The sequence below is a fragment of the Mustelus asterias genome, chromosome 2 (assembly GCF_964213995.1).
Source record: "Mustelus asterias chromosome 2, sMusAst1.hap1.1, whole genome shotgun sequence".
Taxonomy (NCBI): Eukaryota; Metazoa; Chordata; class Chondrichthyes; order Carcharhiniformes; family Triakidae; genus Mustelus; species Mustelus asterias.
Window position 1 is genome coordinate 1,517,008 of NC_135802.1, and position 24,713 is coordinate 1,541,720.

A 24,713-nucleotide genomic window follows, 5' to 3' on the forward strand; every position below is an offset into this window, starting at 1 on the left:
TTGTCACCTCCGACCTGGGAAAAAGCTTCCCACTGTTCACCCTATCTATACCCTTCATAATTTTGTACACCTCTATTAGGTCTCCCCTCATGCTCCGTTTTTCCAGGGTGAACAAGCCCAGTTTACCCAATCTCTCCTCATAGCTAAGACCCTCCATACCAGGCAACATCCTGGTAAACCTTCTCTACACTCTCTCTAACGCCTCCACGTCCTTCTGGTAGTGCGGCGACCAGAACTGGACGCAGTACTCCAAATGTGGCCTAACCAGCGTTCTATACAGCCGCAACATCTGACTCCAGCTTTTATACTCTATACCCCGTCCTATAAAGGCAAGCATACCATATGCCTTCTTCACCACCTTCTCCACCTGTGCTGCCACCTTCAAGGATTTGTGGACTTGTACACCTAGGTCCCTCTGTGTTTCTATACTCTTGATGGCTCTGCCATTTATTGTATAACTCCCCGCTACATTAGTTCTTCCAAAATGCATCACTTCGCATTTATCCAGATTAAATTCCATCTGCCATTTCTCTGCCAATTTTCCAGCCTATCTATATCCTGCTGTATTGTCTGACAATGTTCATCGCTATCCGCAAGTCCAGCCATCTTCGTGTCATCCACAAACTTGCTGATAACACCAGTTACACCTTCTTACAAATCATTTATATGTATCACAAATAGCAGAGGTCCCAGTACAGAGCCCTGCGGAACACCACTGGTCACAGACCTCCAGCCGGAAAAAGACTCTTCGACTGTCACCCTCTGTCTCCTGTGGCCAAGCCAGTTTTCTACCCATCGAGCCACCTCTCCTTGTATCCCATGAGCCTTAACCTTCTTAACCAACCTGCCATGAGGGACTTTGTCAAATGCCTTACTGAAATCCATATAGACGACATCCATGGCCGTTCCTTTGTCAACCGTTTTTGTCACTTCCTCAAAAAACTCCACCAAATTTGTAAGGCACGACATCCCTCTTACGAAACCATGCTGTCTGTCACGAATGAGATTGTTCCGTTTTAAATGCACATACATCCTATATCTAAGAATCCTCTCCAACAACTTCCCGACCACGGACGTCAAGCTCACCGGCCTATAATTACCCAGGTTATCCCTGCTACCCTTCTTAAATAACGGGACCACATTCGCTATCCTCCAATCCTCAGGGATCTCACCTGTGTCCAAAGAAGAGAGAAAGATTTCCGTCAGAGGCCCAGCAATTGCATCTCTTGTCTCCCTGAGCAGTCGCGGATAGAGGCCATCAGGCCCTGGGGCTTTGTCAGTTGGTGGGGGCGCGGTTGATGATAGGGGAGGGGGTGATGATGGGGAGGGCTGATGATGGTCATCATCACCCCTCCCCCATCATCACCCCTCCCCCATCATCACCCCTCCCCCATCATCACCCCTTCCCCATCATCACCCCCCTCCCCAATCATCACCCCTCCCCCATCATCACCCCTCCCCATCGTCACCCCTCCCCAATCATCACCCCTTCCCCATCATCTCCCCCTCCCCCATCATTACCCCTCCCCCATCATCACCCCTCCCCCATCATCACCCCTTCCCCATCATCACCCCCCTCCCCAATCATCACCCCTCCCCCATCATCACCCCTCCCCATCGTCACCCCTCCCCAATCATCACCCCTCCCCCATCATCTCCCCCTCCCCCATCATCACCCCTCCCCCATTATCACCGCTACATAGCATTAGCTATGAGGAGAGGTTGGAGAAACTTGGTTTGTTCTCACTAGAGCGACGGAGGTTGAGGGGCAACTTGATAGAAGTCGACATGATTATGAGAGGCATGGACAGAGTGGATAGTCAGAAGCTTTTTCCCAGGGTGGAAGAGTCAATTACTAGGGGGCACAGGTTTAAGGTGCGAGGGGCAAGGTTTAAAGGAGATGTACGAGGCTGATCTTTTACACAGAGAGTGGTGGGTGCCTGGAACTCGTTGCTGTGGGAGGTAGTGGAAGCGGATACGGTCGTGACTTGTAAGGGGAGTCTTGACAAATACATGAATGGGATGGGAATAGAGGGATATGGTCCCCGGAAGGGCAGGGGGTTTTAGTTAAGTCAGGCAACATGGTTGGTGCAGGCTTGGAGGGCCGAAGGGCCTGTTCCTGTGCTGTAATTTTCTTTGTTCTTTGTTCTATCCCCATCATCACCCCCTCCCCCCTCATCACCCCTCCCCCATCATCACCCCTCCCCCATCATCACCCCCTCCCCCATCATCACCCCCTCCCCCATCATCACCCCCTCCCCCATCATCACCCCTTCCCCATCATCACCCCTTCCCCATCATCACCCCTCCCCCATCGTCACCCCTCCCCCATCATCACCCCCCCATCATCACCCCTCCCCCATCATCACTCCTCCCCCATCGTCACCCCTCCCCCATCATCACCCCGCCCCATCATCACCCCTCCATCATCACCCCTCCCCCATCATCACCCCTCCCTCATCATCACCCCCCCATCATCACCCCTTCCCCATCATCAGCCCTCCCCCATCATCACCCCCCCATCATCACCCCTCCCCCATCGTCACCCCTCCCCCATCATCACCCCCCCATCATCACCCCCCCCATCATCACCCCCTCCCCCATCATCACCCCTTCCCCATCATCACCCCTCCCCCATCATTACCCCTCCCCCATCATCACCCCTCCCATCATCACCCCTCCCCCATCATCACCCCCCATCATCACCCCTCCCCCATCATCACCCCTCCCCCATCATCACCCCCCCATCATCACCCCTCCCTCTTCATCACCCCTCCCCCATCATCACCCCTCCCCCATCGTCACCCCTCCCCCATCATCACCCCTCCCCCATCATCACCCCTCCCCCATCATCACCCCTCCCCCATCATCACCCCTCCCCCATCATCACACCTCCCCCATCATCACCCCTCCCCAGAGGCACGGACAGGCACTTCTGTGGGAGTGAACGAGAATCCAGGATGGTAGTCTCCCTCCCTGGTGCCGGGGTACTGGATGTCTCCGAGAGGGTAGGAAGCATATTTAAAAAGGAAGGTAGTCAAACGGATGTGATTATACACATTGGTGAAAATGGTGTAGGTAGGAAGAGCAGGGGGGTCATACGAGAGAAATTCAGGGAGTTGGGTGCTAGGCTAAAAAGTAAGGCCTCCAGGGTAGCAATATCTGGACTGCTCCCGGTGTCTAGTGCAAGTGAGGCTCGGAACAGGGAGATTCTACAGTTGAACGCGTGGCTAAAGGACTGGTGCAAGAGGGAGGGTTTTAAATTCATAGATAACTGGGAAATCGTCAAGTCAGGATGGCCACTGTACAGAAAGGATGGGTTACACCTTAACTGGAAGGGAGCAAATATCCTGGCTGGGAGTTTTGCTAGAGTGTTTCGGCAGGATTTAAACTAGTGTGGCAGGGGGGTGGGGAACAAAACAGTAGGTCAGTAAATACTGAGGCTGGGGTTGAGCTGGGGGCCAGGGCAAGGCTAGCTAAGAAGAGGAGCACTCTGGAGGAGGATGACCTGAGTGGGCCTGGAGGTCTGGAGTGCATCTGCTTCAATGCGAGGAGTGTAACGGGTAAAACAGACAAACTTAGGGCCTTAATGCTTATGCGGAATTTGGATGTGGTTGCGGTGACGGAAACTTGGTTAAAAGGACAGGACTGGCAGCTGAATATTCCGGGGTATAAGTGTTTTCGGCGAGACAGAGGAGGGGCTAAAAAAGGTCGGGGAGTAGCGATATTAGTTAAGGAGCATATTACCGCGGTGCAGAGGATAGACAACTTAGAGGGGTCATGTACTGAGTCGCTGTGGGTGGAACTCAGAAACAGGAAGGGTGCAGTCACTGTGCTGGGGGTGTACTACAGACCACCCAACAGCCCACGGGAAGTGGAGGAAAGGATATGTCAGGAGATTCTGGATAGGTGCAGAAAAAATAGGGTTGTTGTAGTGGGGGACTTTAATTTCCCTGGCACAGACTGGAAAGTGCTGAGAGCTGGGAGTCCGGACGGGGAGGAATTTGTAAAATGCGTACTGGAAGGTTCTTTGGAACAGTATGTAGATAGCCCGACGAGAGAGGGGGCTATACTGGACCTAGTTCTGGGAAATGAGCCCGGTCAGGTCGTCAAAGTTTCGGTAGGGGAACATGTGGCAAATAGTGACCACAACTCTGTTAACTTTAGGATAGTAATGGACAAGGATGAGTGCTGTCCTACGGGCAGGGTGCTAAATTGGGGGAAGGCTAACTATAGCTGGATTAGGCAGGAATTGGTGGATGTTGATTGGGAGAGGATGTTCGAGGGTAAGTCCGCGCCTGGCATGTGGGAGTCTTTTAAGGAACTATTGATAAGGGTGCAGGATAGGCATGTGGCTGATGAAATTCAACGTGGGCAAGTGCGAGGTCGTACACTTTGGAAAAAAGAATAGAGGCATGGACTATTTTCTAAACGGTGACAAAATTCATAATGCTAAAGTGCAAAGGGACTTGGGAGTCCTAGTCCAGGATTCTCTAAAGGTAAACTTGCAGGTTGAGTCCGTAATTAAGAAAGCAAATGTAATGTTGTCATTTATCTTAAGAGGCTTGGAATACAAAAGCAGGGATGTACTACTGAGGCTTTATAAAGCACTGGTTAGGCCCCATTTGGAGTACTGTGAGCAATTTTGGGCCCCACACCTCAGGAAGGACATACTGGCACTGGAGCGGGTCCAGCGGAGATTCACACGGATGATCCCAGGAATGGTAGGCCTGACATACGATGAACGTCTGAGGATCGTGGGATTATATTCATTGGAGTTTAGGAGGTTGAGGGGAGATCTGATAGAAACTTACAAGATAATGAACGGCTTAGATAGGATGGACGTAGGGAAGTTGTTTCCATTAACAGGGGAGACTAGGACGCGGGGGCACAGCCTTAGAATAAAAGGGAGTCACTTTAGAACAGAGATGAGGAGAAATTTCTTCAGCCAGAGAGTGGTGGGTCTGTGGAATTCATTGCCACAGAGGGCTGTGGAGGCCGAGACGTTGAGCGTCTTCAAGACAGAAATTGATAAATTCTTGATTTCTCGAGGAATTAAGGGCTATGGGGAGAGAGCGGGTAAATGGAGTTGAAATCAACCATGATTGAATGGTGGAGTGGACTCGATGGGCCGAATGGCCTTACTTCCGCTCCTATGTCTTATGGTCTTATGGTCTTATGTGCCTGTAAAAAGGAAAGATAGGAAAGGTAGGATTCGAGAGCCGTGGATAACCAGGGAAATTGAGGATCTGATTAAAATGAAAAGGGAGGCATACGTTAAGTCCAGGCAACAGAAAACAGATGGAGCTCTGGAGGAATACAGAGAGCGTAGGAAAGATCTCAAACGGGGAGTTAGAAGGGCAAAAAGAGGTCACGAGATGTTCTTGGCAGGCAGGATTAAGGAGAATCCTAAGGCATTCTATTCATACGTTAGGAACAAAAGAGTTGTCAGGGAGAAAATCGGACCTCTCAGGGACAAAGGAGGGGAATTATGCTTAGAACCCAAGGGAATAGGGGAGATCCTAAATGAATACTTTGCATCGGTATTCACGAAGGAGAGGGGCGTGTTAACCGGGAGTGTCTCGGAGGGAGGTGTTGACCCGTTAGAGAAAATCTCCATTACAAGAGAGGAGGTGTTAGGTTTTTTAGGGAACATTAAAACTGACAAAGCCCCAGGGAGCTCAGGGAGACGAGAGATGAAATTGCTGGGCCTCTGACGGAAATCTTTGTCGCTTCTTTGGACACGGGTGAGGTCCCTGAGGATTGGAGGATAGTGAATGTGGTCCCGTTGTTTAAGAAGGGTAGCAGGGATAACCCAGGAAATTATAGGCCGGTGAGCTTGACGTCCGTGGTAGGGAAGTTGTTGGAGAGGATTCTTAGAGACAGGATGTATGTGCATTTAGAACGGAACAATCTCATTAGTGACAGACAGCATGGTTTTGTAAGAGGGAGGTCGTGCCTTACAAATTTGGTGGGGTTTTTTGAGGAAGTGACAAAAACGGTTGATGAAGGAAGGGCCATGGATGTCGTCTATATGGATTTCAGTAAGGCATTTGACAAAGTCCCACATGGCAGGTTGGTTAAGAAGGTTAAGGCTCATGGGATACAAGGAGAAGTGGCTAGATGGGTGGAGAACTGGCTTGGCCATAGGAGACAGAGGGTGACAGTCGAAGGGTCTTTTTCCGGCTGGAGGTCTGTGACCAGCAGGGCTCTGTACTGGGACCTCTGTTATTTGTGATATATATAAATGATTTGGAAGAAGGTGTAACTGGTGTAATCAGTAAGTTTGCGGATGACACGAAGATGGCTGGACTTGCGGATAGCGAAGAGCATTGTCGGGCAATACAGCAGGATATAGATAGGCTGGAAAATTGGGCAGAGAGGTGGCAGATGGAGTTTAATCCGGATAAATGCGAAGTGATGCATTTTGGAAGAAATAATGTAGGGAGGAGTTATACAATAAATGGCAGAGTCATCAGGAGTATAGAAACACAGAGGGACAAAGAACAAAGAACAGTACAGCACAGGAAACAGGCCCTTCGGCCCTCCAAGCCTGTGCCGCTCCTTGGTCCAACTAGACCAATCGTTTGTATCCCTCCATTCCCAGGCTGCTCATGTGACTATCCAGGTAAGTCTTAAACGATGTCAGCGTGCCTGCCTGCACCACCCTACTTGGCAGCGCATTCCAGGCCCCCACCACCCTCTGTGTAAAAAACGTCCCTCTGATGTCTGAGTTATACTTCGCCCCTCTCAACTTGAGCCCGTGACCCCTCGTGATCGTCACCTCCGACCTGGGAAAAAGCTTCCCACTGTTCACCCTATCTATACTCTTCATAATCTTGTATACCTCTATTAGATCTCCCCTCATTCTCCGTCTTTCCAAGGAGAACAACCCCAGTCTACCCAATCTCTCCTCATAGCTAAGACCCTCCATACCAGGCAACATCCTGGTAAACCTTCTCTGCACTCTCTCCAATGCCTCCACGTCCTTCTGGTAGTGCGGCGACCAGAACTGGACACAGTACTCCAAATGTGGCCTAACCAGCGTTCTATACAGCTGCATCATCAGACTCCAGCTTTTATACTCTATACCCCGTCCTATAAAGGCAAGCATACCATATGCCTTCTTCACCACCTTCTCCACCTGTGTTGCCACCTTCAAGGATTTGTGGACTTGCACACCGAGGTCCCTCTGTGTTTCTATACTCCTGATGACTCTGCCATTTATTGTATAACTCCTCCCTACATTATTTCTTCCAAAATGCATCACTTCGCATTTATCCGGATTAAACTCCATCTGCCACCTCTCCGTCCAATTTCCCAGCCTATCTATATCCTGCTGTATTGCCTGACAATGCTCTTCACTATCCGCAATTCCAGCCATCTTCGTGTCATCCGCAAACTTGCTGATAACACCAGTTACACCTTCTTCCAAATCATTTATATATATCACAAATAGCAGAGGTCCCAGTACAGAGCCCTGCGGAACACCACTGGTCACAGACCTCCAGCCGGAAAAAGACCCTTCGACCACTACCCTCTGTCTCCTATGGCCAGGCCAGTTCTCCACCCATCTAGCCACTTCTCCTTGTATCCCATGAGCCTTAACCTTCTTAACCAACCTGCCATGTGGGACTTTGTCAAATGCCTTACTGAAATCCATATAGACGACATCCACGGCCCTTCCTTCATCAACCGTTTTTGTCACTTCCTCAAAAAACTCCACCAAATTTGTAAGGCACGACCTCCCTCTTACAAAACCATGCTGTCTGTCACTAATGAGATTGTTCCGTTCTAAATGCACATACATCCTGTCTCTAAGAATCCTCTCCAACAACTTCCCTACCACGGACGTCAAGCTCACCGGCCTATAATTTCCTGAGTTATCCCTGCTACCCTTCTTAAACAACGGGACCACATTCGCTATCCTCCAATCCTCAGGGACCTCACCCGTGTCCAAAGAAGCGACAAAGATTTCCGTCAGAGGCCCAGCAATTTCACCTCTCGTCTCCCTGAGCAGTCGAGGAAAGATGCCATCAGGCCCTGGGGCTTTGTCAGTTTTAATGTTCCCTAAAAAACCTAACACTTCCTCTCTTGTAATGGAGATTTTCTCTAACGGTTCAACACCTCCCTCCGAGACACTCCCGGTTAACACGCCCCTCTCCTTTGTGAATACCGATGCAAAGTATTCATTTAGGATCTCCCCTATTCCCTTGGATTCTAAGCATAATTCTCCTCCTTTGTCCCTGAGAGGTCCGATTTTCTCCCTGACAACTCTTTTGTTCCTAACGTATGAATAGAATGCCTTAGGATTCTCCTTAATCCTGCCTGCCAAGAACATGTCGTGACCTCTTTTTGCCCTTCTAACTCCCCGTTTGAGATCTTTCCTACTCTCTCTGTATTCCTCCAGAGCTCCATCTGTTTTCAGTTGCCTGGACTTAACGTACGCCTCCCTTTTCATTTTAATCAGATCCTCAATTTCCCTGGTTATCCACGGCTCTCGAATCCTACCTTTCCTATCCTTCCTTTTTACAGGCACATGCCTATCCTGCAGCCTTATCAATAGTTCCTTAAAAGACTCCCACATGCCAGGCGCGGACTTACCCTCGAACATCCTCTCCCAATCAACATCCACCAATTCCTGCCTAATCCGGCTATAGTCAGCCTTCCCCCAATTTAGCACCCTGCCCGTAGGACAGCACTCATCCTTGTCCATTACTATCCTAAAGTTAACAGAGTTGTGGTCACTATTTGCCACATGTTCCCCTACCGAACCTTTGACGACCTGACCGGGCTCATTTCCCAGAACTAGGTCCAGTATAGCCCCCTCTCTAGTCGGGCTATCTACATACTGTTCCAAAGAACCTTCCAGTACGCATTTTACAAATTCCTCCCCGTCCGGACCCCCAGCTCTCAGCACTTTCCAGTCAGTGCCAGGGAAATTAAAGTCCCCCACTACAACAACCCTATGTTTTCTGCACCTATCCAGAATCTCCTGACATATCCTTTCCTCCACTTCCCGTGGGCTGTTGGGTGGTCTGTACTACACCCCCAGCATAGTGACTGCACCCTTCCTGTTTCTGAGTTCCACCCACAGCGACTCAGTACATGACCCCTCTAAGTTGTCTACCCTCTGCACCGCGGTAATATGCTCCTTAACTAATATCGCTACTCCCCCACCTTTTTTAGCCCCTCCTCTGTCTCGCCTAAAACACTTATACCCCGGAATATTCAGCTGCCAGTCCTGTCCTTCTTTTAACCAAGTTTCCGTCACCGCAACCACATCCAAATTCCGCATAAGCATTAAGGCCCTAAGTTCGACCTAGATGTGCAAGTCCACAAATCCTTGAAGGTGGCAACACAGGTGGAGAAGGTGGTGAAGAAGGCATATGGTATGCTTGCCTTTATAGTACGGGGTATAGAGTATAAAAGCTGGAGTCTGATGATGCAGCTGTATAGAACACTGGTTAGGTCACATTTGGAGTACTGCGTCCAGTTCTGGTCGCCACACTACCAGACGGACGTGGAGGCGTTAGAGAGAGTGCAGAGAAGGTTTACCAGGATGTTGCCTGGTATGGAGGGTCTTAGCTATGAGGAGAGATTGGGTAAACTGGGGTTGTTCTCCCTGGAAAGACGGAGAATGAGGGGAGACCTAATAGAGGTGTACAAGATTATGAAGGGTATAGATAGGGTGAACAGTGGGAAGCTTTTTCCCAGGTCGGAGGTGATGATCACGAGGGGTCACGGGCTCAAGGTGAGAGGGGCGAAGTATAACTCAGATATCAGAGGGATGTTTTTTACACAGAGGGTGGTGGGGGCCTGGAATGCGCTGCCAAGTAGGGTGGTGGAGGCAGGCACGCTGACATCGTTTAAGACTTACCTGGGTAGTCACATGAGCAGCCTGGGAATGGAGGGATACAAACGATTGGTCTAGTTGGACCATGGAGCGGCACAGGCTTGGAGGGCCGAAGGGCCTGTTTCTTGTGCTGTACTGTTCTTTGTTCTTTGTTCTTATTATCACCCCTCCCCCATCATCACCCCTCCCCCATCATCACCCCCTCCCCATCATCACCCCTTCCCCATCATCACCCCTCCCCCATCATCACCCCCTCCCCCATCATCACCCCATCCCCATCATCACCCCTCCCCCATCATCACCCCATCGCCATCATCAACCCTCCCCCATCATCACCCCTCCCCCATCATCACCCCATCCCCATCATCACCCCTCCCCCATCATCACCCCTCCCCCATCATCACCCCTCCCCATCATCACTCCTCCCTCATCATCACCCCTCCCCCATCATCACCCCTCCTCTTTTCCATCTACATCCTCTCCTCATCCCCCATCATCACCGCCACCTCCATCAGCCCCTCCCCTCCCTCTCATCATCACCCCCTCCCCCTCATCATCATTCCCTCCTCCTCTACTCTTCCTCCCCTACCTTCTTCATCACTCATCCCCTCCCTCCATCATTAGCACCTCCCATTCCCCCATCATCCCTTCCCCTCATCCCATCCCCTCATCATCCTCTCCTCCTCCCTCTTTCCTCATCCTCCTCCCCACTCCTTCATCATCGTCACTCCCCCTTCCCTCATCACCATCATCCTTTCTCCCTCCTCCCCACAGTACATGGTGCATCAGTTATGGAGACAAACCCCAGTCAGACGATAACCACAGTACCTGCGTTCAAATATCCTCTTCCCTACACAAAATTCCACCAGCATTCCAAATCCTGATGCTTCTTTGTCCAGGAATGACCGTCAGCGATATTGCTGACCATAGGGAGGCCACTGCATAGCCAGTGTGTAAATCTGAACTTTACCTCAACTTTACTCCTGCTCTTCAACCTTCGCTCCTCCGTTCCAGCTGGAAAGTAAACAAAACATTTTCAAGCCAATGGTCTCCGGTTTAGAATCAGCAAGAATCTGTCTTTGAAATGAACACACACAATGAGTGTCTGAGAGGGGGAATTCGCTGCAGGACACTGATCTTGAACCCAGTGAGGAGGTATTGCTGAATCTGCTTCTCGAACTCAGATGGGTCAAATGGATCAAGTGTCCGTCGGGGAACATTTAGGAAACAGGGATCAAAGTATCACAAGGTTCAGGTTGGTTACGGAAAAAGATGAGGAAAAATTTAAAGTCCAATTCTTCAAATGGCCAAACTTTTACTTTTGTTATTCATCCATCATGTGCGTATCGCCGGCTGGGCAAAGATTTCCTGCCCATCCCTAACCGTCTCAGAATAATAGAAAGTTTACAGCATAGAACAAAGAACAAAGAAAATTACAGCCCTCCAAGCCTGCACCGACCATGCTGCCCGACTGAACTAAAACCCCCTGCCCTTCCGGGGACCATATCCCTCTATTCACATCCTATTCATGTACTTGTCATGACGCCCCTTAAAAGTCACTGCCGTATCCGCTTCCACTATCTCCCCCGGCAACGAGTTCCAGGCACCCACTACATTCTGTGTAAAAAATCTGCCTCGTACATCTCCTTTAAAAAGAGGCCACTCTGCCCATTGTGTCTGTGCTGGGTGGAAAACCGAGCCACCCAGACTAATCCCACTTGCAGCATTTGCTCCGTATCCCTGTCGGTTATTGCACTTAAGGTGCCTTTCCAAACACCTTTTAAATGAGTTGAGGGTTTGTGCCTCGACTCACCTTTCAGTGAATTCCAGACCCCGACAACCCTCTGGGTGAAAAATATTTCCCTCACCTCCACGCCGGAACGGTTTAAACTAGTGTGGCAGGGGGGTGGGAACCGGAACAGCAGGCCAGAAAGTGTAGGGACTGAGAAAGAAAGTGAGACTGAGATAGACACAGCGCAGAGTAAGAGCCGGCAGAGGGAGGCCGGGGGGCTCAGACTGAGATAGACACAGCGCAGAGTAAGAGCCGGCACAGGGAGGCCGGGGGGCTCAGTGAGACTGAGATAGACACAGCGCAGAGTAAGAGCCGGCACAGGGAGGCCGGGGGGCTCAGTGAGACTGAGATAGACACAGCGCAGAGTAAGAGCCGGCACAGGGAGGCCGGGGGGCTCAGTGAGACTGAGATAGACACAGCGCAGAGTAAGAGCCGGCACAGGGAGGCCGGGGGGCTCAGTGAGACTGAGATAGACACAGCGCAGAGTAAGAGCCGGCACAGGGAGGCCGGGGGGCTCAGACTGAGAGAGACACAGCGCAGAGTAAGAGCCGGCAGAGGGGGGCCGGGGGGCTCAGACTGAGAGAGACACAGCGCAGAGTAAGAGCCGGCAGAGGGAGGCCGGGGGGCTCAGTGAGACTGAGATAGACACAGCGCAGAGTAAGAGCCGGCAGAGGGGGGCCGGGGGGCTCAGACTGAGAGAGACACAGCGCAGAGTAAGAGCCGGCACAGGGAGGCCGGGGGGCTCAGTGAGACTGAGATAGACACAGCGCAGAGTAAGAGCCGGCACAGGGAGGCCGGGGGGCTCAGACTGAGAGAGACACAGCGCAGAGTAAGAGCCGGCAGAGGGGGGCCGGGGGGCTCAGACTGAGAGAGACACAGCGCAGAGTAAGAGCCGGCAGAGGGAGGCCGGGGGGCTCAGTGAGACTGAGATAGACACAGCGCAGAGTAAGAGCCGGCAGAGGGGGGCCGGGGGGCTCAGACTGAGAGAGACACAGCGCAGAGTAAGAGCCGGCACAGGGAGGCCGGGGGGCTCAGTGAGACTGAGATAGACACAGCGCAGAGTAAGAGCCGGCAGAGGGAGGCCGGGGGGCTCAGTGAGACTGAGATAGACACAGCGCAGAGTAAGAGCCGGCAGAGGGGGGCCGGGGGGCTCAGACTGAGAGAGACACAGCGCAGAGTAAGAGCCGGCAGAGGGAGGCCGCGGGGCTCAGACTGAGAGAGACACAGCGCAGAGTAAGAGCCGGCAGAGGGAGGCCGGGGGGCTCAGACTGAGATAGACACAGCGCAGAGTAAGAGCCGGCAGAGGGAGGCCGCGGGGCTCAGTGAGACTGAGATAGACACAGCGCAGAGTAAGAGCCGGCAGAGGGAGGCCGCGGGGCTCAGTGAGACTGAGAGAGACACAGCGCAGAGTAAGAGCCGGCAGAGGGAGGCCGCGGGGCTCAGTGAGACTGAGATAGACACAGCGCAGAGTAAGAGCCGGCACAGGGAGGCCGCGGGGCTCAGTGAGACTGAGATAGACACAGCGCAGAGTAAGAGCCGGCAGAGGGAGGTCGCGGGGCTCAGTGAGACTGAGAGAGACACAGCGCAGAGTAAGAGCCGGCAGAGGGAGGCCGCGGGGCTCAGTGAGACTGAGAGAGACACAGCGCAGAGTAAGAGCCGGCAGAGGGAGGCCGCGGGGCTCAGTGAGACTGAGATAGACACAGCGCAGAGTAAGAGCCGGCACAGGGAGGCCGCGGGGCTCAGTGAGACTGAGATAGACACAGCGCAGAGTAAGAGCCGGCAGAGGGAGGTCGCGGGGCTCAGTGAGACTGAGAGAGACACAGCGCAGAGTAAGAGCCGGCACAGGGAGGCCGCGGGGCTCAGTGAGACTGAGATAGACACAGCGCAGAGTAAGAGCCGGCAGAGGGAGGCCGCGGGGCTCAGACTGAGAGAGACACAGCGCAGAGTAAGAGCCGGCAGAGGGAGGCCGGGGGCCTCAGACTGAGAGAGACACAGCGCAGAGTAAGAGCCGGCAGAGGGAGGCCGGGGGGCTCAGACTGAGAGAGACACAGCGCAGAGTAAGAGCCGGCAGAGGGAGGCCGCGGGGCTCAATGAGACTGAGATAGACACAGCGCAGAGTAAGGGCCGGCAGAGGGAGGCCGCGGGGCTCAGTGAGACTGAGATAGACACAGCACAGAGTAAGGGCCGGCAGAGTGGGGCCGGGGGGCTCAGACTGAGAGAGACACAGCGCAGAGTAAGAGCCGGCACAGGGAGGCCGGGGGGCTCAGACTGAGATAGACACAGCGCAGAGTAAGAGCCGGCAGAGGGAGGCCGCGGGGCTCAGTGAGACTGAGAGAGACACAGCGCAGAGTAAGAGCCGGCAGAGGGAGGCCGGGGGGCTCAGTGAGACTGAGATAGACACAGCGCAGAGTAAGAGCCGGCAGAGTGGGGCCGGGGGGCTCAGACTGAGAGAGACACAGCGCAGAGTAAGAGCCGGTAGAGGGAGGCCGCGGGGCTCAGTGAGACTGAGATAGACACAGCGCAGAGTAAGAGCCGGCAGAGGGAGGCCGCGGGGCTCAGTGAGACTGAGATAGACACAGCGCAGAGTAAGAGCCGGCAGAGGGAGGCCGCGGGGCTCAGTGAGACTGAGAGAGACACAGCGCAGAGTAAGAGCCGGCACAGGGAGGCCGCGGGGCTCAGTGAGACTGAGATAGACACAGCGCAGAGTAAGAGCCGGCACAGGGAGGCCGCGGGGCTCAGCGGGATTGCAGGGCTGGAGTGCATTTGCTTCAATGCAAGAAGTATAACAGAGAAGACAGATGAACAGAGAGCCTGGATTACTGCATGGAATTATGATGTTATTGCAATTACGGAGACATTGTTAAAGGAGGGGCAGGACTGGCAGCTTAACATTCCAGAATACCGTTGATTTGGACGGGAAGGAAGGGGAAACAAAAGGGGTGGGGGCATTGCTGATTCGGGAGCACAGCACGGCTGTGTTGAGGGAGGAGATATTGGAGGAATCTTGTAATGAGGCATTATGGGTGGAGCTCGGGAATAGGAAGGGTGAAATCACAATGTTGGGAGTGGACTGTAGACCTCCCAACAGCCCACAGGAGACAGAGGAGCAGCTGTGCAGTCCGATACTGGAAAAGTGTGAAAAAAGCAGGGTCGCTGTGTTGGGTGATTTTAATTCCCCCGATAATGACTGGGACTCCCTTAAAGCCAGGGGCTCGAATGGAGAGAATTAGATGTGTCCAGGAGGGTTTTTTGATCCAGGATGTTGACAATCCAACCAGGGAGGGGGCCGTACTAGACTGGGTATTGGGGAATGAGCCGGGCCAGGTGATCGATGTTTCAGTGGGGGGAGCATTTTGGATTAGCGTGTGACATTAGTGTACCTTTCAGAGATGTTTTTAAAATCATGGTTTCTCAACTCACAGAGAAAATGTCATTTGCACCGAGTTGTCGACCAGATGTCTTTTTATTGCTCCGTAAGTGGCTTAAATGGGGGCTTCAGGTATTTTCTGAGATGAGTTTTATGACCATGCATTGTTAGGAGGAAAACTGGTTGGTAGATCAGGTGATAGGACGCTTTCATTTTCAGTTCTGAGCTGCAGGTTGATTTTTAGAAGGGACAGCAAGCTGAAAATGAGTGTTTCTCTTCCTGGTTTATTTGGAAATTCTGCTGGTAATCTGAAAACAAGGTTTTATCCTTCTGAAGGGGAGAATCTGCTGTTGGTGACTTTACCAGAGTTTCTCCCTGGGATTCTGGGAAGCTGGTCTGACTCCAAACTGTTCTGAGTCTATCAGGAGAACTGCAGAATTCATCCAAAGGACTCAGTTCCAGTATCACGTGAGTATCAGTCTTTGCTGTGTTGAACCTGCTCAAAGGGTTGTTTATGAGATTTCTTTTGATTGGCCATCTTAGTATATATTTGCTGAAGGTTATACATTATTGCAGTTGTTTTTGTTTTGTTTGGAATTGATCAAAGTTCCTGCTACTTTTCTTACTATACATGCTTATTATATTCTTCATTAAACTTTGTTTGAAAAAAGCTCCCGAGTGGTCATTTCAATCACACATATTATACTTATCCTCGCCAAATTCAGGGTGTAAAACTTACAATCCAGGTGGACTTCATCTTAAGAACATAAGAACATAAGAAATAGGAGCAGGAATAGGCCATCTAGCCCCTCGAGCCTGCCCCGCCATTCAATAAGATCATGGCTGATCTGAAGTGGATCAGTTCCACTTACCCGCCTGATCCCTATAACCCCTAATTCCCTTACCGATCAGGAATCCATCGATCCGTGATTTAAACATATTCAGCGAGGTAGCCTCCACCACTTCAGTGGGCAGAGAATTCCAGAGATTCACCACCCTCTGAGAGAAGAAGTTCCTCCTCAACTCTGTCCTAAACTGACCCCCCTTTATTTTGAGGCTGTGCCCTCTAGTTCTAGTTTCCTTTCTAAGTGGAAAGATTCTCTCCATCTCTACCCTATCCAGCCCCTTCATTATCTTATAGGTCTCTATAAGATCCCCCCTCAGCCTTCTAAATTCCAACGAATACAAACCCAATCTGCTCAGTCTCTCCTCATTGAAATCTTGATTTAGAAACATAGAAACATAGAAAACTACAGCACAAAACAGGCAGCTCGGCCCCACAAGTTGTGCCGAACATATCCCTACCTTTTAGGCCTAACTCATAGAAACGTAGAAACCCTACAACACAGAAAGAGGCCATTCGGCCCATCGAGTCTGCACCGACCACAATCCCACCCAGGCCCTACCCCCATATATTTTACCCATTAATCCCTTTAACCTACACATCTGAGGACACTAAGGGCAATTTTAGCATGGCCAATCAACCTAACCCGCACATCTTTGGACTGTGGGAGGAAACCGAAGCACCCGGAGGAAACCCACGCAGACACGAGGAGAATGTGCAAACTCCCACAGACAGTGACCCAAGCCGGGAATCGAACCCAGATCCCTGGAGCTGCGAAGCAGCACTGCTAACCACTGTGCTACCGTGCCGCCCTATAACCCTCCATCCTATTAAGTCCCATGTACTCATCCAGGAGTCTCTTAAAAGACCCTATGGAGTTTGCCTCCACCATTAGTGACAGACAGCATGGTTTTGTAAGAGGGAGGTCGTGCCTTACAAATTTGGTGGAGTTTTTTGAGGAAGTGACAAAAACGGTTGATGAAGGAAGGGCCGTGGATGTCGTCTATATGGATTTCAGTAAGGCATTTGACAAAGTCCCACATGGCAGGTTGGTTAAGAAGGTTAAGGCTCATGGGATACAAGAAGAAGTGGCTAGATGGGTGGAGAACTGGCTTGGCCATAGGAGACAGAGGGTAGTGGTCGAAGGGTCTTTTTCCGGCTGGAGGTCTGTGACCAGTGGTGTTCCGCAGGGCTCTGTACTGGGGCCTCTGCTATTTGTGATATATATAAATGATTTGGAAGAAGGTGTAACTGGTGTAATCAGCAAGTTTGCGGATGACACGAAGATGGCTGGACTTGCGGAGAGCGAAGAGCATTGTCGGGCAATACAGCAGGATATAGATAGGCTGGAAAATTGGGCGGAGAGGTGGCATATGGAGTTTAATCCGGATAAATGCGAAGTGATGCATTTTGGAAGAAATAGTGTAGGGAGGAGTTATACAATAAATGGCAGAGTCATCAGGAGTATAGAAACACAGAGGGACCTAGGTGTGCAAGTCCACAAATCCTTGAAGGTGGCAACACAGGTGGAGAAGGTGGTGAAGAAGGCATATGGTATGCTTGCCTTTATAGGACGGGGTATAGAGTATAAAAGCTGGAGTCTGATGATGCAGCTGTATAGAACGCTGGTTAGGCCACATTTGGAGTACTGCGTCCAGTTCTGGTCGCCGCACTACCAGAAGGACGTGGAGGCGTTAGAGAGAGTGCAGAGAAGGTTTACCAGGATGTTGCCTGGTATGGAGGGTCTTAGCTATGAGGAGAGATTGGGTAAACTGGGGTTGTTCTCCCTGGAAAGACGGAGAATGAGGGGAGATCTAATAGAGGTGTACAAGATTATGAAGGGTATAGGTAGGGTGAACAGTGGGAAGCTTTTTCCCAGGTCGGAGGTGACGATCACGAGAGGTCATGGGCTCAAGCTGAGAGGGGCGAAGTATAACTCAGATATCAGAGGGACGTTTTTTACACAGAAGGTGGTGGGGGCCTGGAATGCGCTGCCAAGTAGGGTGGTGGAGGCAGGCACGCTGACATCGTTTAAGACTTACCTGGGTAGTCACATGAGCAGCCTGGGAATGGAGGGATACAAACGATTGGTCTAGTTGGACCAAGGAGCGGCACAGGCTTGGAGGGCCGAAGGGCCTGTTTCATGTGCTGTACTGTTCTTTGTTCTTTGGCTTGGTTATAGAAGACAGAGAGTAGCGGTGGAAGGGTGTTTTTCAGAATGGAGATCTGTAGCTAGTGGTGTTCCGCAGGGATCAGTGCTGGGACCTCTGTTGTTTCTAGTATAAATAAATGATCTGGAGGAAAATGTGGATGGTCTGATTAGTAAGTTTGTGGATGACACGAAGATTGGTGGAGTTGCTGATAGTGCCGGGGATTGTCAGAGGATACAACAGGATATCGATAGATTGGAGACTTGGGCACAGAAATGGCAGAAGGAGTTTAATCCGGACAAATGTGAGGTGATGCATTTTGGAGGATCAAAGTTAGGTGTGAATTATACTGTAAATGGCAGAACCTTAGGAATATGTGGAGGCTTTGAAAAGAGTACTGAAAAGATTTGCCAGGATGTTGCCTGGTATGGAGGGCATCAGCTATGAGGAGAGGTTGGAGAAACTTGGTTTGTTCTCATTGGAACGACAGAGGTTGAGAGGCGACCTGATAGAAGTCTGCAAGATTATGAGAGGCATGGACAGAGTGGATACTCAGAAGCTTTTTCCCAGGGTGCAAGAGTCAATTACTTGGGAGCACAGGTTTAAGGTGCGAGGGGCAAGGTTTGAAGGAGATGTACAAGATAGATTTTTTACACAGAGTGGTGGATGCCTGGAACTCGTTGCCAGAGGAGGTAGTGGAAGCAGATACGATAGTGACTTTTAAGGGGCGTCTTGACAAATACATGAATAGGATGGGAATAGAGGGATATGGTCTCCGGAAGGGTAGGGGGTTTTAGTTAAGTCGGGCAGCATGGTCGGTGCAGGCTTGGAGGGCCGAAGGGCCTGTTCCTGCACTGTAATTTTCTTTGTTCTTTGTTCTAATATTAACATACAGAGGGATCTGGGCGTGCAGGTCCACAGTTCCCTAAAAGTGGCAACACAGGTGGCCAAGGTGATTAAGAAGGCATATGGCATGCTTGCCTTCATCAGCCGGGGCACTGAGTACAGGAGTTGGGAAATCATGTTGCAGCTATATAAAACCTTGGTTAGGCCGCATTTGGACCATTGCGTGCAGTTCCGGTCACCGCACTATCAGAAGGACGTGTAAGCTTTGGAAAGAATGCAAAGAAGTTTCACCAGGATGTTGCCGAGTCTCGAAGATGTTGACTACGAGAAGAGGTTGAATAAACTGGGATTGTTTTCACTGGAACGATGGAGGCTGAGGGGAGACCTGATAGATTATGAAATAGACCTGATAGACTACAGAATGATGAGAGGCACAGACAGGGTGGATAGTCAGAGGCTTTTCCCCAGGGTGGAAGTGTCAATTACACGGGGGCACAGGTTCAAGGTGAGAGGGGGAGAGTTTAAGGGAGATGTGCGGGGGAAGGTTTTCACACAGAGAGTGATGGGTGCCTGGAACGCGCTGCCAGAGGAGGTGGTGGAAGCAGGAACATTAACAACATTTAAGAGGCATCTGGATGGATGCATGAATAGGGAGGGAATAGAGGGACACGGACTGGGTAAGGGCAGTAGGTTTTTTTGTCGTTTAGTTAGGGCATTATGATGGGCATGATGTACCTGGATCTGTGTCTGAATTACTGGAACCTGCGAGGCTACGGACCAGGTGCTGGAAAGTGAGATAAAAATGAGCAGCTAGCTTTTTTCTTTCTCCTTTTTGACCAGCACACACATTATGGGCTGAATGGCCATAAGGAAAAAAACAGTTCAGATTAATTTTCCTATCACCCTGTTTTACTGTTTTTCTGCCTGGGTGACTTCTTTCTGCAGCATTATCTTCCTACAGGTCTACCTTTCTGTAATGAGGTGACCAGAACTGCACACAGTACTCTAGTTATGGCCAAAGTAATGTTTTCTATATTTCAAGAATAACCTTCCCGCTCTTATATTCCACGTCTCAGCTAATAAAAGAAATGATTCTATGTGCTTTCTTAACCACCTTATTAATCTGTCCTTCTAGAATATAACACCTTGGAGTGCATATTTATGGTCCTGATATTGATAATTGATTGTTGAATTTGCTCCGGGAATAGCCGCTGCTTTGGGGGACTGTGCCGAGGTTCAATGCTGGATCTAAGTACGATGCAACCATTCAGTCTGTGGGCTCAGCTAAGCATGGAAATCGGGTGACAAGAAATGAAGCTAGTTCTGGCTAATGTTTGAGTGTCTGGAGATATTTATCCATCATTTGATATGCTATTTATCCAGCAATAACAACAAACACGGAACAACAAGAGAAAAACAATGTACATTGCAGCATATGATGCATAGCCCAATGTACAATGGGGACGGTACAGGCCCAACATGTTCCCTCAGCTGATGAAGGAGCAGTGCTCCGAAAGCTCGTGATTCCAAATAAACCTGTTGGACTTTAACCTGGTGTTGTGAGACTTCTTACTGTGCCAACATTATAGAAACCATAGAAACCCTACAGTACAGAAAGAGGCCATTCGGCCCATTGAGTTTGCACCGACCACAATCCCACCCAGGCCCTACCCCCATATTCCTACAGATTTACCCACTAATCCATCTAAGCTACGCATCCCAGGACACTAAGGGGCAATTTTTAGCATGGCCAATCAACCTAACCCACACATCTTTGGGCTGTGGGAGGAAACCGGAGCACCCGGAGGAAACCCACACAGACAGTGACCCAAGCCGGGAATCGAACCCAGGTCCTTGGAGCTGTGAAGCAGCAGTGCTAACCACTGTGCTACCATGCCACCCATGGATAATCTTCGATCTTAACACCATATTCCTGCACTCTCCCCATACCTTTCCAGGCTGGAAATCTATCCATTCCCTCCTTGAATACATTCAGTGTCTGACCTCCACAGCTTTCTGTGGTATAGAATTTCACTGCCCTCTGAGTGAATTTTTTTCTCATCTCAGTCCTAAATGGCCTCCCTCGTATCCTGAGACTGTGGCCCCGGTTCTAGACCCCCCAGCCAGAGGAAACAACATCCCTGCATGTAGTCTGTCCACCCTGTCAGAACCTTATACGTTCCAATGCAATCCTCTCTCATTCTTCTAAACTCCAGTGAATACAGGCCCAGTCAATCCAATCTCTGCTTATATGACAATCTGGTGAAAATTCACTGCAGTCTCTCTGGCAAGTATATCCTTTCTCAGATAAGGAGATTAAAACTGCACAAAATACTCCAGGTGTGGTCTCACCAGTCCCTGCACAGCTGCAGTAAGACATCCTTTCCCCTCTACTCAAGTCCTCTTGCAATGAAGGCCAACAAACCATTTGTCTTCCTAACTGCTTGCTGTAACTCCATGATTGCTTTCAGCGACTGGTATATGAGGACACCCCGGTCCCTTTGCACATCAACATTTCCCAATCTATCACCATTTAAGTAACACTCTGTCATTCTATATCTCCATCCAAGTGGATAACTTCACATTGTCCACATTTTACTGCATCTGCCATGTCTTTGCCTACTTGCTCAATTTATCTAAATCACCCTGAAGCCTTTTTACTTCCTCTGTGATACTCACATTTCCACTGCTTTGTGCCAAAAGCTTTCTGAAAATCCAAATAAACCACATCCACTGGTTCACCCTATATATTCTACCAGCTATATCCTCAAAAAGCTCCAGTAGGTTTGTCAAACATGTTTTCCTGTCATAAATCCATGTTGACCAATTCGTTCATTAGGCTACAGCTAAATTAGGATGCAGTTCCGGTCACCACACTATAGGAAGGATGTGGTTACAGTAGAGAGGGTACAGAGGAGATTTGCCAGCATGTTGCCTGAACTGAAGCGTTTCAGCTATGAAGAGAGGCTGATTAGGCTGGGGTATTTTGGTTGAATTTAAAATACAGATGGAGCGTGAGAAGGTAACATTCAATACCAGTGTCTTGTGCTTAAACAAAGGAGACTACAAAGGGACGAGGGAGGAGTTGGCTAAGGTAGACTGAGAGCAAAAACTTTATGGTGGGACAATTGAGGAACAGTGGAGGACTTTGAAAGCGATCTTTCACAGTGCTCAGCAAAAGTATATACCAGTGATAAGGAAGGACTGTAGAAAAAGAGATAAAGGAGGGATCAAACTGAAAGAAAATGCATACAAAGTGGCAAAGATTAGTGGGAACCGAGAGGATTGGGAAATTTTTAAAGGTCAACAGAAAGCCACGAAAAAAGCTATAAAGAAAAGTAAGATGGATTATGAGAGTAAATTAGCTCAGAATATAAAAACAGATAGCAAAAGTTTCCACAGATATATCAAACGAAAAAGAGTGGCTAAAGTAAACATTGGTCCTTTAGAGGATGAGAAGGGGGATGTAATAACTGGAAATGAGAAAATGGCTGAGGCATTGAACAGGTATTTTGTGTCGGTCTTCACAGTGGAAGACACAAATAACATGTCAAAAATTGATGACAGGAAGGCTATGGCAGGTGAGAACCCAGAAACTATCACTATCACGAAAGAGGTAGTGTTGGGCAAGTTAATGGGGCTAAAGGTAGACAAGTCTCCTGGTCCTGATGGAATGCATCCCAGGGTACTAAAAGAGATGGCAGGAGAAATAGCAAATGCACTAGTGGTAATTTACCAAAATTCGCTGGACTCTGGGGTGGTTCCCGCAGATTGGAAAACAGCAAATGTGACGCCAGTGTTTAAAAAAGGAGGTAGACAAAAGGCGGGTAACTATAGGCCGGTTAGCTTAATTTCTGTAGTCGGGAAAATGCTTGAATCTATCATCAAGGAGGAAATAGCGAGACATCTGATATAAATTGTCCCATTGGTCAGACACAGCATGGGTTCATGAAGGGCAGGTCATGTTTGACTAATTTCGTTGAGTTCTTTGAGAACATTACATGCGCAGTGGACAATGGGGAACCTGTGGATGTGGTGTACCTGGATTTTCAGAAGGCATTTGACAAGGTGCCACACCAAAGACTGTTACATAAGATAAAGGTGCACAGTGTTACGGGTAATGTATTAGCATGGATAGAGAATTGGTTAACTAACAGGAAGCAAAGAGTGGGGGGTAAATGGGTGCTTTTCTGGTTGGTGATCAGTGACTAGTGGTGTGCCTCAGGGACCAGTGTTGGGACCGCAATTGTTTATGATTTACATAGATGATTTGGAGTTGGGGACCAAGTGTAGTGTGTCAAAATTTGCCGATGACACTCAGATGAGTGGCAGAGCAAAGTGTGCAGAGGATGCTGAAAGTCTGCAAAGTCTAAGTGAGTGGGCGAGGGTTTGGCAGATAGAGTACAATGTTGGTAAATGTGAGGTCACCCATTTTGGTAGGAATAACAGCAAAATGGAGTATTATTTAAATGGTAAAAAATTGCAGCATGCTGCTGTGCAGAGGAACCTGGGTGTCCTTGTGCAAGATTCACAAGGAGTTGGTTTGCAGGTGCAGCAGGTAATTAAGAAGGCAAATGGAATTTTACCCTTCATTGCTAGAGGGATGGAGTTTAAAAACAGTGAGATTATGTTGCAGCTGTATAAGGTGCTGGTGAGGCCACACCTGGAGTACTGTGTATAGTTATGGTCTCCTTACTTGAGAAAGGATATACTGGCACTGGAGGGGGTGCCGAGGAGATTCACTAGGTTGATTCCGGAGTTGAGAGGGTTGGCTTATGAGGAGAGACTGAGTAGACTGGGGCTATACTCATTAGAATTCAGAAGAATGAGGGGAGATCTTTTTGAAACATATAAGATGATGAAGGGAATTGGTAAGATAGAAGCAGGGAAGTTGTTTCCACTGGCAGGTGAAACTAGAACTAGGGGGCATGGCCTCAAAATAAGGGAAAGCAGATTTAGGACTGAGCTGAGGAGGAACTTCTTCACACAAAGGGTTGTGAATCTGTGGAATTCCCTGCCCAGTGAAGCAGTTGAGGCTACCTCATTGAATGTTTTTAAGACAAGGATAGATACATTTTTGAACAGTAAAGGAATTAAGGGTTATGGTGAGCGGGGGGCGGGTAAGTGGAGCTGAGTCCACAAAAAGATCAGCCATGATCTTATTGAATGGCGGAGCAGGTTGAGGGGCCAGATGGCCTACTCCTGCTCCTGGTTCTTATGTTCTTATTTTCCTTAGAGAAGAGAAGGATCAGGGGGGATCTGATTGAGGTGTCCAAAATTATGAGTGATATAGATAGGGTGGATAGGAAGAAGCTTTTCCCTATAGTAGAAGGGTGTAATCAGGGAGCACAGATTTAAGGTAAGGGGCAGAAGATTTAGAGGGGAATTGAGGAAAAACGTTTTCACCCAGAGAGTGGTGGGAATCTGAACTCGCTGCCTGAAAGGGTGATAGAGGCAGGAACCCTCCTTATTTAGATGAGCACTTGAAGCACCATGCACACAAGGTTACGCCAAGTGCTGGAAAATGGGATTAGAATAGATAGGTGCCTGATGGTCGGCACAGACAGAATGGGCTGAAGGACCGACTGACTCTTATCCAGTTGGTATTTTCCAAGTATCCTTTATTGCATCCTTTATAATTTACTCTAGCATATTTCTTGCTACTGCTGTTAGGCGAACCAGTCTATAATTTCCTGTTTTCTCCCTCCCTCCTTTTTTAAATAGTGAGGTTACATTTGTCACCCTCCAATTTGCTAAGACTGTTCCAGAATTGACAGAATTTTGGAAGATGGCAACCAATATTCCCATGGCCAGCTCCTGACCCTGGGATGTCATCATCAGGCCTTATGGATTTATCA

General features: G+C 49.7%; 1 protein-coding gene across 2 annotated transcripts in view; it reads right to left on the reverse strand.

Annotated features, from left to right (window-relative positions):
- The window catches only part of LOC144504463 (plectin-like), a 745,079-nt gene that overhangs the window by 695,576 nt on the left and 24,790 nt on the right, over positions 1-24,713 (reverse strand). For both annotated transcript variants that reach the window (XM_078229777.1, XM_078229768.1), the window contains exon 2: positions 10,827-10,870. In XM_078229777.1, coding sequence (XP_078085903.1) covers positions 10,827-10,870 — 44 coding nt within the window. The remainder of the gene's footprint in view (positions 1-10,826; positions 10,871-24,713) is intronic.